Source organism: Mastigoproctus giganteus, chromosome 1, assembly GCF_048544385.1.
Source record: "Mastigoproctus giganteus isolate SK-2022 chromosome 1, ASM4854438v1, whole genome shotgun sequence".
Lineage (NCBI taxonomy): Eukaryota > Metazoa > Arthropoda > Arachnida > Uropygi > Thelyphonidae > Mastigoproctus > Mastigoproctus giganteus.
In genome coordinates, this window is record NC_143575.1 from 216,859,852 (window position 1) to 216,878,151 (window position 18,300).

Sequence of the window (18,300 nt, forward strand, 5' to 3'; positions counted from 1 at the left end):
ACATAGTGGTACTATTTCATCTATCCTTTTTGCACAATATATTTCCCATGCCCCTGACAATTGAGTCACCAACAATAACTAGTTCTTGCTCCCACAGGAGCTAGTTATAGTCACCAACAATAATTAGCTCCTGTGGGCCCAGTGCATTCTGCCCTGAAGGTTACCACTGTGTTGCCTGGTGCAGAAGAGTGAGTTCTGGCATTGAGTTGGGCAGAGAGTTTGATGGGCCCCCATTTTAATTCCTTCAAGGGTGTCTATCCTACTCTTCAAAATCTCATAGATGCCCATCAGAACATTGAGTTGGCACCTAATTTCTTGACACTCTCTGCACCTAGCACATATAAAGACATTCTCCTTGGCTAGATCAAGTCTTGTTCCAGAAAGGTCCGCAAAAATTTCACAAGTTGCACATTTTTTAGGTTGTGATGCGTTGGAGAATTGCCCCCTTCGGTTCTCTCCTGAGCCACAGCACCCCCTTGTGTTGCTGCTCTAGTCTGGGTCATGGTTTCCATTTAAATACAATTTAATTATGAAAATTAATAAGGTTAAGAAATTTAATTGATTAAGTGACAATACTACACTAAGCTAATGCAATGATATGTATTATGCTATCTAGTTTTATGTAATACATATACTACATATGTAATTATTAAGATAATACATATGTAATAAATAAATTACAAATTAAAAAAAATTGAAAAAAATAAAATAAATTTAATTGATTAAGTGACAATACTACACTAAGCTAATGCAATGATATGTATTATGCTATCTAGTTTTATGTAACACATATACTAAATATGTAATTATTAAGATATTACATATGTAATACATATGTAATTTCTTACTCTATCAAGTTCAAGATATATGCTATCAAGTTACTGTCGCCGTAACAATCACAATGTTAAATTAGTAATATCCTTAGCTAAATACAAAAGATACATGGTCAATAAGTGTAAGTGATTAAAACCTTCAAACTACTTATAAATCACTATTAAAATCCCACTATTCTTTTGGGAGGGGGATAGTTTAAGGGATATAATTGAAGGGTGGTGAATGGCAGGGGCGTTCCTAGGGTATGTGGTGCCTGGAGGCCAATTGTAATTTGGTGCCCCCTCTAAAATTTTCTTCATATGTGTATGTAAGTTTCAGGTTTTCAGGCACCCTTTGAATGTTACTGCCCATGTGTGGTGCATCCCTTGCACCCTCGGGATGGCCCACCCCTGATGATGGGGCAAGAGACCAAGAAGAAGGAGGAGGAGGATTAGTATGTTGGATGAGTTGATAGAAGTTTATGGACATTGCGGCTGGTGCCAGGGAAAGAAAGAGATGGAGATGCAATTCAGTTCTGGCTGTCATGGACCTGCCATGTGGCAGAGAACATGAGATGGCAAGAGTAACATATACACTGCATTAACATGGGAAGTCTATGTGGCATCAGTATAGCTGTAAATGGTTGTAGCCTGTGGTCAGTTTTGCCTGTTTTGAAAAATGAGAGTTTCAGGGAGAAGAAACCATGCAGTTCTCACCTAAGATGATTAGCTCCAGCATTGTGTGAATATTTCTCACATCATGTGTGAGAAAGCAATATTGCAGAACACTTCTAAATTGTAAAAGCATAAATTGAATGAAACATAATACATCAGTGTAGTGACTGATATAAATACAAATATTATACAAGTGTCCCTTCTTCTTGTACCTTTTGAATAGAGCTCTTTTGTAAAAGTGTCTTGGTTAACAGTTTGAACTGACTTTTTATTATTACTAGGGTACCCATACATCCTGCTTTTCTAGGATATGGCCCTGCTTTTAAAAAGCTGTTGCAGTAAGCTTCTGCTAAGCTTGTGATGTCCATATTCCCTGATTCTTCTTGAGCTGATATCGTTATGAAAATACATTGGTTTGAAAAATCAGTTTATCAAACGGAAACGTTAGCACAGTCCTGACAAAAACTAGAGATAAACAGACTTTTGATTATTCATTTGTGGATTATTTTCAATTTTTTTTTACAATTGGTTAAGTGTTGAATGAAAAATGTTCCGTATTATATGGAAATATATCTGCTGCTTGCTGAACTTTAATGACTAATATTTATAATGGCAACAGATATTCAGATTGCTTTTTGGCCATCTATCCTGTTCAAATGGTTTAGTTTCTGAGATAAATTTTAACATGTTTTGCATTCATTGGTAAATTTTGAAAAAATTTGAGGATGCAAAAATTTTTTCAAAAGGAAAAAATTTGAAGATGCAAAAGAGTTTTTAGAAGGAGACCGAGTTTTCAAAATGTATTTGAAAACACTCTGCAGGTCAGCTCCAGACAACTTGCTCTTGCATCCCAAAGTCATTCTTTTATTGCAGTATGATGTATATGACATTTAATTTTTTAGAAATCATAAAATTGAAATGGTAATACTTAGTCTAATTTTCAACATAAAATTTAAAAATTTCAGTACAGATATGACACAAAAAGCTTGGATGACAAATTGCCAAGTTTAAAAATGAGCAAGGTAGATCTGGGTACCTTAAATTGCAGCTGTTCTCTGTATGAATGTTCATTATGTTGAGCCACATTGTATTTGGTTTAGACTTTGTTTTTTAATGATTTTACAATATTATTTGATGAATGACTGAAATAGTTGACCATTTATTTATATTGTTTAAGATATAGTGGCTCTTATTTGATGTTATTCAGAACAATTTAAAGAAGTTTCTTCAATCTTTCTAGGTAATGAGAATGTTCAGAGGATGTAGACCAGACGAGATGCCTCCACATATCTATGCAGTTGCCCAGTCTTCCTGGAAAAGTCTTCTTACTTCCAGAAGGGACCAATCAATAGTGGTTTTGGGGCGTAGTGGGAGTGGCAAGACAACAAATTTTCGGCACCTTCTTCAGTACTTTTCAGTTATGTGTGGATCTCCAAAAAATATATTAACAAGTTAGTAAATTGATTTGATTTTTCTCTCCTTATAAATTTTTTTTTTTGTATGATCATGATAGGTGTGGATTAAACATCTAGACACTTTTAGTTACCTTCATTTACTTCATAATTCATTTCTTCTAGCTATTTCACCAATTTGGATTTTGACAAATAGCTGGCACATCCATAGCCAGGTGGAAAGGAGCAGCAGTACGTAGCACACGTGTCTTGATTAGACCAGGGTTCGATCCCGTCACCACCAAATACGGAGGATGCGGAAAGGTCAGTGAATGACCACCGCATATCCCGGAGCAATATGGCCTTAGTTGCTAATGCTCCTAAAAACCAAACAAACAAACAAACAGACAAAATAGCTAGAACATTGTTTTCACTTGTTCATTTTTAAAATCAACACATTAAATTTTCATGTTTCATTTTAGGCTTTTTAGTAGATAATATTTAAAGATTTTATGATTGTCACTGAAATAATTCACTTTCCTCATCAAGTGAGCTTCATTTCTGGCATTTTAAAAGAATGTAGAGCGAAAACCTTTTTTAAGAGCATGGGCCACACACATTGAATTTTTTTTATCCATTGGCATGATTAATAAGTTTATAATGCAGCAGTCCATTGGTATGGATGATGTTAACTATTTGAGATTTTCCGTTTCTGTCTGCTTTTTCCTGTTGGCAAATTTGGTTAACAAGTATTTTAGCTTTAATATTTTCAATTTATTTTGTTAATTTTTCTTTTTTTTTTTCAGCATTGCAAGGAATTCTTGTGTTGCAATAAATACGGAGCTGCTGCATTGTTTTCTAGAACATAATTGCCACAGCTAGAGATAGACTGCTGTATTTGTAATTAAATTAATATTTAATATGTAGGAGATTTTTTTCGGTTACTAACAATGTTTTATCTTACAAGGGCTCACAGGCTGCAGAATTTGCATGTACTTAATTTAAGGTATAGATGAGTTTGCTTTTCAATGCAAAGTTTACCAAATCAGTGTCACTGATGAAATGGCAACTCAAAGTGCATTTTTCAATATTAGCTGTTTCATATATTTTGTTTCATGACAGCATAAAATCCATTTTCACACAATTATTTTATCAAAAAAGGAAGTAAACTCATCATAGCTTTGTCTGAAAAATGGGTATCAATTATTCATATTTTATATGCAACCAAAATTTAGAAAGCTTATGTTCATCAAATGTGTATTTCAAGGTAATTTAATAGGATATGTCTGAGTTTATTTTGTTCACAAGTCGTTAGTCTAGAGATGTTGTTAGCATAAATCGATTTCTAACCCATTTGCTGCTAACCTAGTCATAACATTCAAATTCTGGAACATCATGGTCTTTAAATACAACAAAAACTGTCTCTACAATGCATTCAAGTGGTTGATGAAAAGTGATTGAAAAGTTTTTAGTTAGCCTCTTTTAGTTACTGGTACAACATTGTTCAAAGGTAAGAAATGTGAAAGTTGCATTCCATGTTTCTTTTCCACCAATACATCCCCCTTCATATACTGGCACTATGGCACCACTTAAGACCAAGTAGGATGCAGTTGATGACCTACTATAGTCTCCACTATGGTAGGTCATCCTACCTTGCTGGCTGGTTGTGCTCATAAATTAATTTATTGTCACTGGTGATAATTGTAAGTACTAATAATTACTACCTGGTTACTAGCACAAGTACATTTTGGTGTCCTGTGGCACCACTCACAGGCAAGCATTCACGTCTCCATCTCATGCCAACACACACACACAGCCAGATATTCCCCTGCCCGAGCCTCTCTTCTTCTCTAGTATCTCCACCCCCAACCCTGGAGTCAACCTGATCACACATCACATTGTGTCACAAGGAGAAAACCTGCAAGCACAGTTCCCTGGTCACAACACAAACCAGGGGCATATTCAGGGGTGGGCAGAAAAGACATTCCCCCCCCCCCCCCCCTTCACCAAAAATTTGAAAATAAAGAAAAAGGCAGGAGGCGTTCTTAAAAAAAAAAAAAAAAAAAAAAAAATCAAAATCCTGGTCACCATTTTGAGATAAACAAATATCTTCAACAATTTCTCCTCCACTTTACCCTCAGTTACGACAAGATTATCTTAGCGTACTGCCAGAGGTTAATACACCTTTGGCATTCCCCTTACTGAATAACTCCTCATGTGTGAATGTTTTAGATGCAAAATATTCATTTAGTGTGTTAGCTACCTGAGCAGAATTACCACACTCTGTCTCAGTTGAACAGTTGAACCATCGATATCAAGTAGACCAATCTGATTCATCCCCTTCCTTCTAGAGTTTACATAAGTAAAGAACTTTTTGCTGTTTTCCTTTGCCAAAGATTTCTCATAATCTGCCTTTGCTTGCCTAACCTCCTTTGTAACTTGGTTACAGATCAGCTTATATCTATCACAGGCTTCTGTGTCACATGTTAATTTATATGTATCCCATGCATTTTTTTCTCTGTCACATATCTAATTAGTTCATGTGACATCTATATAGTCCTAAATCTTGAATAATATTTCTTTGTTGGTATGAAAAGCCTAGTAGCTTCCAAGATTAATTCTTTGAATGCTTCCCATTTTGAATTTGCTGTTGGTAACATCAGTTGGTTCCACCGTATAGAATTTAAATGCTGTCTCAGACATCTGTAGTCACCTTTACAAAAGCAAAAACCCTTCCCTTTACCCTTAATGGTAGTTACCTCTTTGAGTAAATCCCACTTCAGCACACTGTGATCACTGCCACCTAGTGGTTCCTTTATCTGCAGATTCTTGATGCATGAAGAATCACTACTGATAATCAGATTAAGAGTATTACTCCCTCTAGTTGTTACCCGAACATGCTGCTGTAGAAAACAATCATTCAATAAATCCACAAAAGCCTTGCTAATGTGTAATCGACCAACCCACACATTCCAGTCAATATCCGGGAAATTAAAATCTCCCATTTATAAGACACTCTAATTTACTGGCTCACTCTATTTCTCTGCACAATTGCTCATTATACTCATCAGATTCATTAGGCCTATAACACACACCTACTCTCATTTTTCCTTTCCCAGTGGTTATGTCACACCAAACAGACTCAACATTGCATTGTCCACCAACATCAATTGGATGCACTTCCTTAGATTTTATGTGTTTCTTAACTAACAGCATAACCCCTCCTCCCTTTCTGTCCTGTCTATCCTTTCTGTTCACATTGTACTCCCCAAATTTCAGCTCTGCACTGCTTATGTCTGTGTGACACCATGTCTCTGATATCCCAACAATATCTGCCTTTGATGTCTTGACTAGCACTTCAAGCTCATTGAATTTATTACCTATACTCCTAGCATTGGTGTACATGCAAATATATATGCACCTGTTTCTACTCTTAGTTACCCTAACACAGCCCATGTATTTACTTGTTCCACTATGACTCCCAGCACTCCTGGAAATTCCCATTGCCTTGCTTTCCAGGCTGCTGCTCAATTGCATTTCAGTAGAAGTAGTGCAAGAATCACTTTTACCTCTGCCAGCGGATACTGTTAATCTATTAGTCCGTATCCCCCCCCCCAAGCTAGCAGTTTTCCGACTCACCTAACACTGCCTCGATAGCATCAGCAAATATTCTTGCACCCTTTCTATTTAAGTGTATCCCATCCCTGTAAAGCAGTCTCTCCTGTTAACAAGCACAGACTAGGCTGAGAAAAATTCTACCCGTTGAGCCTTGCGCAATCTCTCCAGGGCCGAATTGATCGACAAGGCTCTCATCATATACTCCCTCCTATCGTGTCTGGGCAGAATTGCAGACACTTTCAAATTCAACTCTAACTCACGGCTTTTTTTCAGCATTGTTTTGTACTTGTTAAGCAATTCTGCCGGTCTCCTACTCTTGATATCATTAGTGCCAACGTGTACAACAATATCAACCTTTGTGCGTTTAAAGGATGATATCTGCCCTACAATGTCATCAACCTTAGCCCCTGGCAGACATACCCTGGTCCTGTTCCATCTATCCTTTTTGCACAATATGTTCCCTGTTTCCCTGACAATAGAATCACCTACAACTAGTTCCTTTGGGACCAGCGCATTCTGCCTTGAGGGTTGCCGCTTTGTTGCTTGATGTTCAAGTGCAAGCTCTGGCATTGATGTGGGCAGCTGAGAGCTTGATGGGTCCCTCAATTTAAATCCTTCGAGGGCATCCACCCTGTCCTTCAAGCTCTCATATAAGCCCATAACAATGCCGAGTTGGCGCCCGATTTCCTCGCACTCCTTACATTGCACACACACACAAAGACATTCCCCTTGGCAATATCATGTCCCGTTCCTGATTGCTCCACAAACATCAAACAAGCAGTGCATTTCAATGGACTGTGATTCAGAGGACAACCGCCCCCCTCAGTTCTCCCTTGAGCCACAGCACTTCCACTAGTTTGAGCATTTGGCTTTGCTGCTCTGGTCTGAGTCATGATTTCTTTTGAAATTCAATAAAATTCCAATACAAAATATAGCCCTAAACCTATATCCCAATGCAGTTATAACACTATATATATGTATTTCGGTATCGGATATTATCTCCGAGTTACGTTATATGACTTTCTTATCCCCTGTCAACTTTTATGTATTAATTTATGATGTTACGTTTGTAATAACTAGGTTGCTATATTTATTTATTTAAAAAAGTACAATTCAATTTACAATGAAATTTAATAAGATTAATAAATTTTACTGATTAATTGATACTACTGTACTCGCTATCTAGTTTTCCATTAAACCTTATGCTAGCACACGTATTTTATAACAATGGCAGCAAGTTACGAATGGTTAATCTACGGACATGAGATATTATTTACTTTCCAAATCGCACTATCTAAATTCAAAATAAACCATGGAGCTTGACTAGGTCTATAAGCTACTTATAGAAAATAATTTAATCTAACAGTTAAGTCAATAAAGCAGCTAAGTATATTTAAAAACATTTCATTCGTGGGAGCTGCAAAACCTCTCCACACGATACTAAGTAATAACCTATAAAATCTCTATCTAAATTCAATTTAAACTAAAGTATTGTTACTAGGAATATAAAGCAACTTTTAAAAAATAAATTAATATGCCAATTTAAGTCGATAAAAAAGCAAAAACTTCTCTATTTGTAATGTCCTGCATTCTTGATATTTTAACAAAACTGATTTTTTAACAGTACCTTTATATTTTAATAGTACAACACCACAGGTCACTTTATGGAGCATCTTTGGAAATGCTCTTGACAGCCAAGTGTAGATAGCAGGACCATGGTTATGAACACAACTTTGACTCAGTATTTCTGAAGAGGGCAAAGCCTGCAACAGTATCTTGAACTTTCTTGAAGTTCAAGACTTCCTTCAACTCTGTTTGACAGCTTCAACACTTTCTTGAAGCAGTCAAAATTAGTTGATATCTAATAGAATATCCAATCCACGGAAAGAAAAATGTTAGATAAACTAATGTTTATAAGCATACTATACTGGTAAACAATCCTATGGCATTATTTTCATGTAAAATGTGTATTTTTCCAAGTGAAATTAATTTCCAGTGCAGTGTGGATTTCAAAAAACCTCTTGCTTTTCTGAAAAATCTCTTTTCTTCTTGTTTTCAAGGAAGAACTCTTTTATTTTTATTTTTTTGTGAAAAACTGCCTGTTTTTCACTTCTTGGTCAAGAAACCTGTTTTCTTCCTGTTTAAAAATGCCTGATCTCCAGTTTTTTTGAAAGTCAAAAAGTAGGCACCTATATATAGTTGCCTACTTTTGACCAATAGGTATCCCTATCGCACATAACTGCATCCCCCACAGCTCTGTAGCCAACAAACCCCCACCACAGGTGTGTGTGGAGGTCATCCTCTGCACACTGGTTGCACTCTACACATTTTTTCCTTTGTGTAGCTGCCCATTCAGTCATCACCCTAACTTAACATCCCCCCCCCCAACATCATGCTGAGCACACAAATTCCCTTCTCCTTTGGCCACCGACTGTTTAGCCTTATGGGCTTACTCACACTTGGGAAAATATGAGTTCAGATGATATTTTGCAAATAGATCTGAGGGATCTTTTGCATAATAGTTCCTGCCCTTAGCACACCCAACTGCAATAGTTTGTGTACTGATGTTTTTGTTGTTTGCTCCTGTAGTGCCAAAACATCAGCAGCAACAGTGTTATCGGTAAATTAATGACTTCATCTGAGTAACATAACTGAAGTATCTGTGGCTTTAAATTTGGCAATCATGTTAGCAGAAATTGGTCACTGGTGTATTTGCTGATATTCCTTTTCATCATTGGTTTGGTTCTGTTAAGAAGTCAGGAGTCCATGACCTTTCTGCAGCAAAGCCATTCTTCCTATTTAAAACTTTCTATAAAGAATTAAATAGGAATTAAATAGAATTATTATAGTTTGGACCTTGCTTGTAGTATGGGTCAACTATATTATTTAAAGTTACTACACATTATGATGTATTCTATACAGTCACATGGATTTATACTAAATAAACATCACATGGTAAAAAGGATTTCCCCCCCCCCCCAATACACACATTGAACGTTGCAAAAATTGTCTAACTGGTCACTTTTCACAATGTATTTAAATAGGCTAAGTGTAATTTCAGCTACCTTGCAGATTGGTTGAAATGGGTATACAATGAGAACTGTTATGATAAGAACTGACAAATTGAAATTTAATTTTGAAACTGCATTTTGCATTAATATGTTTGTAGCATATTGCTTAGAGAAACTTAACATAATAAAGCTGAATGCTTATTAACTTTATTGTTCTTTTATATTAATATTTTACACTGAGGGTCACTTATTGAAAATTAAGACTTTAATAACAAAGTTTATATGTATTTATATATGTTTATATTTACATTTACTTTTAAGTGGAAAAATTGAGTGCCATTACAACACTGTTGGAATCCTTTGGTAACTGCAAGACAGCAGCGAGTTACAATGCAACCCGCTTCACCCAACTAGTTTCACTCGATTTTGATCATTCAGGTCAAATTATTTCAGCATCAGTGCAGGTAATTCCACGTATATCTGCTGTTTAGTTATAAACTGTTTAAAATGGTTCCTTTGTAAAGTGTAAATAATTCTGGTTTTCTCTGCTTTGGTGCAACTTAATAAATATTTAAAATTTTTTAAGTAGTATATTTTTTAAAACAAATTTAAGCAATTTATTTTAAACATTAATGGTTGTTATTCATTTGACATTAGTTATTTACAATGTATGAAAATAAATGCAGTGTAAAGGAACCATTACTCCTTAACAGCTCATCTATAAATTGTTTTATGAATAAGGGTTGATTATCCAAACTGAATATATTCTGCAATCATTCAGGTCTAGTTATATAACAAGTTTAAACATACAGTGGTCAGCTGAGTGGTTCTATTCTTAAACTTAATTATATATGTTTGTTACAGTTAAATTTCTCAAAAAATAATAAAAATAATAAGTAAATAAAACAAAAGATTATTATCTAAATATATGAGAATTTACAGTACTTAAAAATAATCTCAACTTTATACTACTCAGTTCAGTTCGTAAATGCAATAAGCAATTGCCAAGGAAGTATGGTGCATACTTTATGAGAAATGATTAAATGTTTCTGATATGAGAGCATTTTATTTATCTTTAAATAAGAATTCTAATGGTACAGCTTTGTAGATTGAATCCTTGATCTCCATACTTTACAGTGTCGTCTCAGACTATTCCTATAAGAAATTTGTTAACATGTACCAAACAATACTGTAACGTCTCCAGTAATATTTGGTTCTTAAGTGCTGTCGTTACTGCAGCCTACAGGTAATCATATCACTGAATGCAGAGTTTGGATAATTGCTAGCCATAAATAAACATTTCACTTAACTAGAAAATTTAATCAGAGGATTAAAGAAGAAGAAGAAGATATTTTGCTCAAGTTCTGTTACAGCCAGCCAACAGCTTCCATATTAAAATCCATTTTTGAATGCACCTGTTTGAAGTATAGATTAACACCAATGTCAATGTTTTCATTTATGCTGATAAATGTTGTGCACATAGGCCTTCTTCCATAATGTCAATATTTAGCATTCAATGTGGTTACATTACATTTTGTTTTATTTGGTAACCCCTTTGTTAATCCAAGGTGCACCCAGACATTAGTCTATAATTGCCAGTCCAAGCCTACTTAGGCTTCCCACTGGCTGTATTTGTCAGCTACATGAGCAGTTCAGCAGAGGGTTAGCATCTTAAGTTTGCTTTATTTACCATTGATTGGATTTTTGTTACCCCAGTAAGATATTTTCTTATTTCGTTATTCCATTTATTTCTTTCAAAGTTCTCATTTCTCAAGATTCAAATTTTTGATCAGTTTCTTTATATCTTACCCATCTTTCAGCTCCATATATTAAAATAAGTTAAAATGAACTGTTTGCAATACAGTTTTTAATGTCTTTTGGCTAATTTCTCATTATTTGCTCCAAATAAATTTAACTGGCTTCTGAAACATCTTGCCTTATTTTTTTTTATTTCCATGTATAATCTTCCATCTTTATTAGCCTGACATATCTGTGTGGTCAGGAGCACGAGTGCAGTGCAGTAGCACATGCTCTTTGAGTGAATCGTGGTTCAAGCCTGTAACTGCTAAATTCTATTAACAGTTGTATTAACACCTTGACATAAGGAAAGTCAAGGTGTGGATGCCACACCTTGACTTTCCTTATGTTGGTTTTCACCAGGGTGGTCAGGTATACTAGGTGCTGTATTTCAGGACTTGCATGGGGGAAGTTTTACTTAGTGTTACTAACTTCCCTACCATCAGGAAGGTGCAAGCAGAGGATTTGGTTGTTTCAGATGATACAGACTTTGCCAAAATTTGACCCCTTGACTCAGGTGTCACCTGAAGTGTTCACCAGCATTTTAGGCTCCAGGTAACAAGCCCTAGCTTGTCATAAATGAAACAAGCTAGGGCTTGCTTGTCTCATTTAAGACATAAATGAGTTTATAAGCCTTAATGATTGATAAGTTTGTTTGTTTTTTAACTTTTCAGAAGAAATATTTTTAAAATTTTTTGAAAATAGATGATAAAAATAATAAATGCACAACATTAAAATCTTTTTTAATAAAATTAAAAAGTACAATAAGTATTGTAATTAAAAAAAATAAATATTGGTATAATCCATGGAAAATTCAAAACACCTCAATTTTTTTATACAAATTAAAAAAAAAAAAAGAAGAAAAAAAAAAGCACCTGGCAGGTGTCTTTGCACTGGTTAAAGACATGACAGACTTGCACCACATGGCCAGAATTGTTTTGACCTAATTTAAAGTAACTCAGTGGAGTCTAACCCATCACCTTAGAAGTTATGCAAAGTAATTTAGTGATGCTTCCCCATTCTCTCCTTAAAAGATACTCAATGCCTATGGTACACTGCTGTGGGCACTAGACTAGTATGCTTGCAGCTAGTAGGCTAATGTAGTACATCTCCCCTTCCTTTTGAGTTGTATGTTTCCTGATTAGTTGAGAGATTAGTTGTGAAATTTGTACCAGTAAAATTATTTGTTATCTTCAGATAACAAATAATTTTATTATATGTTTACTATATGAATTACTATATGTAATTTAATTACATATTATGTAAATTAAAGAAATATTGGTGAGAAAAGAAACGGTAGTTTCTGTAAAAACTAAGTTGGATTTCTTGGAAAGACTTGCTAAAGATGAGTTTCTAAAAAAAAATTTCTGTTGAATTAGAGGTAGGTGAGACAACTAAAAGATTATTAACCCTTTGTTGGGTACGTGAAAAGAAAGTATGGCATTATAAGGTATATGGTGGACCTTTTCCACCATTGTTATGCTAGGAATACCTGCCCGAAATAATTCAGAATCGTTTACTTTTTTGATGAGATCTTAATTTTCAATTGTTTGAGCACAACTATGAAAAATGCATTTTTTATATCAAAAAATGCATATATTTTTAATTAATTTTTTAAAATAAACTCCCATCTGATGAACTTCACGTGTACTTTTTGTAAGATGTATTTTATTGCTCACATTTGGGCTTTATATTCATTGTTGGTGAGCAATGACCTGAAAGAAACAAATCAAAAAACTGCACCCTACATTGATTTGATGCCTTACCGTAGACATAAATGTTGTCTCCTATGCTAGTGAGTGTTTTCATTTGCTTGCTTTAGTACAAAGGTTGTGATAGCGCCCATCTTTTATTGAACCTGCAGATGCCACAAATTTTAAATTCTTGGTTTGGAGCACTTGATAATTACATGCAAGAATTTGCTTCATGAAGCATAACAAAAGCTTTCCTTTTATTTTTTTTGTGGCAAAACTTTTGCTAATGAAAAATTAATGACATAGATCGAAAGTCAAACTAATAATGAAGGAAGACTAAAATTCACATTTATGTAACTGTAACAGATAATTTTTATTTTAAAATTTAAATTACTTTATGGCATTTACAGTGCACCTAGTAAAGGGTTTAAAAAAATCAAAAAAAAAATATATATAGAACGATTTTGCACTCAGTTTATTTCACAAGTGGCATTTAGTTCTCACTTGACTTTAAAGAAACCAAAATTAGAGATAGAAGAAAATGCATTACTGGCTGTTGTTGGTTTATGCAAGAAAGATGACATGGAGTTTCAATCAGCAAACTTGTAAAAGCAGCATCAAAGGTAAGTTCTGGTCTTCCCGCAAAAGTCAATGATGCAAAAAGTTTTAGGGCAAGTGGTGTATGGTTTACATACCTGGCAACTCAAAGATCATGGGTTCGAATCCTGCCCCGGGCTTGGAACAGAGTAAAATGCAAAAACTTTGGGAGGTGCATTATGGCCACAAAAGCCAATGCGTCAACAATTATATATTAGTGGGGAGAGATAGCCACTGATCAACCTGCTACATCAAAATTTACAGAAGCTTTAAAAGTTATTAACGGAAAAAATTGGAGAACAGCTCTACAATATGGGCAAAACAATTCTATATTAATATTAGTAGAGGCAAATGATATAAAAAAAAACAAGCTTATATAGTATCAACCAAAAAAAGTGTTCATCTGTCCATCCCCTCTAAGAATTTATTTAGTTCTACCTGAAAATTATTCAAACTGCCCACTACCACAACACTAGATGGAAGTTTGTTCCCACAATCAACTACCTACTGGCTGAAGGCAAATTTTATACATCTACTTGTAATCATCCTTCTTCAATTTAAATTTGTTCCCTTGTGTGGATTGGCCAAGCAAGAGGTGTAGGATGGCATCAGTATATAACTTATTCAATCTATTCAAAGCCATGAACACCTTAATCTGATCTCCTTGTAGGTGCATGGTTTCCAAAGAGTTCGTAATTTCAAGAAAGGCTTCGATTCTGCAGTTTTCAGAACACTGAAGTCTTTCTTGGTAAGAGTATCTTTTTTTTTTTTCCCTGCACTAATCTTGTTGTCTTTCTCTGCACATATTCCAACAGATCCACCTTCTTCATAAAAAAAGGCTTCCAGACCTGTATGCAGTACTCAAGATGTGATCTAACCATTTATACAACAGTATAATCACTTCCTCATCTTTGCTTTCTGTATATCATTGACACATTTGCACATGCTGTCCTAGCATCCTGTCTGTATTGCTCATAGAACTTAATGTCTGACTCCCAGGTACTTTTTTTTATTTTTCCACTACCCTGAGTGTGCTACCATACAGTTGACATGTTATTCTTAGATTATTCATACCAATATGCAGTACCTTGCATTTAGCATTAGCATTAGTAGTGGAATATGATGTAAGAAAGCAAGCTTTTAGAGCATTGGGGAAAAAAAGCACACACACACACTTCCCATTTCTATTATTTGTTCCCTTCAAAAGTTTGTCTAATTTTTTTCTTGAATTTTTTTAAGCTATCAACTTCCAAAACGACAGGTGGAAGTTTGTTCCAGCAATCAAAAACTTGCTGGCTAAAGGGAAATTTCTGGAAGTCTATTCTGCAACCTTTTTCCTCAATTTGAATTTATGCCCCAGCAAGTATGTAATCTGAGCAAGAGGAAGAATCCCATCAGCATTGAGCTTGCTCAAACCATTCAAGCCTTAAAAACCTCAACCAGATCACCATGTGGGTGCCTAGTCTCCAGAAGCTGCAACTTACAGAACATAAGCCTTTCTTGGAAAGAGCACCCCTTTGTTCCTCTCACCAATCTTGTTGCCCTTCTTTGTACTCATTCTGGCAACTCTACATCCTTCCTAAAATGACTTCTCCAGACCTGTATGCCAATACCCAAGGTGTGGCCTGACCATAGCCTTATGCAAAGGGATAATCACCTCCTTATCACTGATAGCAAAATTCCTGTATATCATTGACACGGCTGTTCTGGCAGCCCATCCACACTGCTCAGAAAACTTCATATCTGACTGCACAATAACCCCTAGGTCTTTTTCATTCTCCACTTCCCTGAGTATAGTACTTCAAAGTTGGTACATTACTGTGGAGTTACTGCTACCCATGTGCAGTATTTTACATTTATCAATGTAAAATACTGCACATGGCACTATTAATGTTTTGGCACTATTCAGCCCATCTGCCTAACTTTTTTAGATCCTGTTGCAGTAGGGTACTGTCATTAGAGTCATTAACGACTGTGCCAACCTTTGTATCATCTGAAAACTTGGTCATTAAGCCTGATATACTTTTATGAATACAGCCGCTCCCCGACTTAAGTAAGGGTTGCGTTCTGCAGAACTCTATGTAAGTTAGAATTTCTCTAAATGCTTATGCAGCACTTGCAACCATGGGTGCTGAATTTGATTGAAGCAAAAAAAGAAATGTTTGAAGAACATGTAAATAGAATTATGTATTTTTTTATCTCATGTGCAGGAAAAATGAAGGAAAGAGTGTACAAAATTGCAAAAATTTCAAGAACAGAGAGGAGAAAGGCATAATGTCAGCTAGTTTTACCTTTCGAGCATCGTTGCCAGAATTAACTCTCCAGCTGATAAGCATGCCACTGGGGAAGTTGAGAGCTGTGGAGATTTAGAAGGGTTTTTTTTTTTTTTCGAACACATTACAAAATTACTCTGCAGCTGCAGAATCAGCACTGACTGGTGACTTCACCACATACTTTAATGTTTTGGAAACCAGCACGATGCTTGAACTTATTAAACCACCTGTTGCTTGCCACGAACTTGGCTTGGTGTTCACCATACTTAATCTTTAATATTATTATTATTATTATTACTAGCCACACAGTGCAAGGAAGCTTGAGGCTTATGCTGCACCAGCCAAAAAAAATTTCCGAGTTACCCTGAGAGAGAGAGAGAGAGAGAGAGAGAGAGAAGGGAATCGCCAAGAAAAGAGAAAAATGATATCTAGCTCAAGACCCTGGGTCTACCAACCCCATACTCACCAGATGTGAGCCCCATATCTTCATAAATACTTGTTACTTTTGCTTGAATGGCCATTGGACTCAAGGGCACTTACTTTTGAATCTGATTTTCCCTCCATATATTATTAATAGCTTTTCCATCTTTGATATAGCACCTGAACACTGTTTTGTAATCATTGTTGATCTTAAATGCATTGATCCTTTTAACATTTTCTTTTATACATACACTATCCCTTAAAATAGTATTCACTGTTGAAGCAGCAAGATCTAATTCCTGCAATAGATGACAAACTTTGTCCTGCTTCGTACTTCTTAAATAATCATCTTCATTTGTAAATCAATTTTATTTTGTTTCCTAGCACTTACACTTTCCATTGGCCCTTTTCCCTTCACAATTGTAATAAGTAAATAGGAATGAAGAGATGATTCTGAAAATTTATTTATGTTTTTTTATATGATTGAAGATTTCAGTGAAGGGAACTCATTTCACCATAATACCGCAACGTAAAAACCCACAGAATTCCAATTATTGGTATTATCGCAAACACAATAAGATCGAGTTTACTACCCATTAATAATTGATTGCGCTAACAGAAAATCCCAATAAACCGGAAAGTTCAAATTGTTTTATGGTAATGACCTCCAGAAATGTGTTTTAGAAAAATATTACAAAGGTTCAAAATTGATTCTTATAATGGAACATATGATAACAATGAAAGTGTAGTGCAATTTCCATTATAAAAATGACGACCTTTTAGAGAGATAAATAGCTTAGTTATATAGTGAAAATATCAATTTCTGGGGCCTTGGAATGAATTGCCAAAAAAAAAAAAAAAAAAACTATTATTTGGTTCACATTACAATGTTTTCACAATACCTCTATTTATTCCTACGGGATGCAAAATAAGTTTCCACTAGCTGGCAAAAACTTACGTAGAGTTGAATTTCCATAAGTTGAATATTGCGTAAGCCGGGGAGTGCCTGTATATGTTGTTGTTATTATTATTATAAGCCATATGGTGTGAGGAAGCCTGAGGCTTTTGCTGCACTAGCCAAAATAAAAAAAAAAATTCTGAGTCACTCTGAGAGAGAGAGAGAGAGAGAGAGAGAGAGAGAGAGAGAGAGAGAGAGAGTCAGAAGTAGAAGGGAATCACCAAGAAAGAGAAGAATGATGATATCCAGCTCAGGACCCTGGGTGTGCCAATACCATACTCACCAGATGTGAGCCCCTGGGGTTATGTTGGAGCATATATGATGATATATATGCACCAACATCAAGCCATGATCGTGAAGAAATGTACACTAAAATTGAGACATTTCTACATGAACAGAAAACTTACTACACCATCATTATGGGGACTTCAATGCTAAGGTTGGAAAGAGACAAAACAGCATATGAAGGGAAACTATAGGAAATTTTGGAATTAGTGAAAGAAATGAAAGAGGTTAAACACTTGTGGAATTTGCAGAATCTCAACGAATGTCAGTAATGAAGACTTTTTTTTTTTACAAGAAAAAGGTGAAAAAAAAAGTGTACGTGGAAAAGCCCAAATGGATTAACAGCTAATGAAATTGACTTCATTCTCTCTAAAAGAAGATATATTGTGAACAATGTTACCATCCTAGACAAGGTAAATGTTGGAAGTGATCACTGAATGATAAGATGCACACTTGATATATATATGTAAGAAAAGGAAAAAAAACGAAAGGATAAATGTAAGAAAGGAAAAAACTAACTTTAAATAAATAATATGAAAGTCTTTGAGATAACAGAAGAGGAGAAAAAGCAGTATGTACTGAAACTTAAGAACATGTTTGAGCTTCTGCAGAACTTTCAGTACCAAGATATCAATGAGGAATACAACAACTTTATGAAAGTGATAAAGCCAAAGAAACTTATAGGTAAAAAATCAAGGAACACTTGTCACGATGAATCGAAGATAACAATTGAAGAGCAAAATAAACACTGACAAAGACAAAATTGAGT

The 18,300-nt window shown here is 35.2% G+C and overlaps 1 protein-coding gene across 1 annotated transcript in view; it reads left to right on the forward strand.

Annotated features, from left to right (window-relative positions):
* Positions 1-18,300, forward strand: part of Mhcl (Myosin heavy chain-like) — a 938,273-nt gene that overhangs the window by 94,646 nt on the left and 825,327 nt on the right. Inside the window, exons 5-6 of the mRNA XM_090376088.1 lie at positions 2,728-2,938; positions 9,829-9,971. Of these exons, the coding sequence (XP_090232214.1) occupies positions 2,728-2,938; positions 9,829-9,971 (354 nt within the window). The remainder of the gene's footprint in view (positions 1-2,727; positions 2,939-9,828; positions 9,972-18,300) is intronic.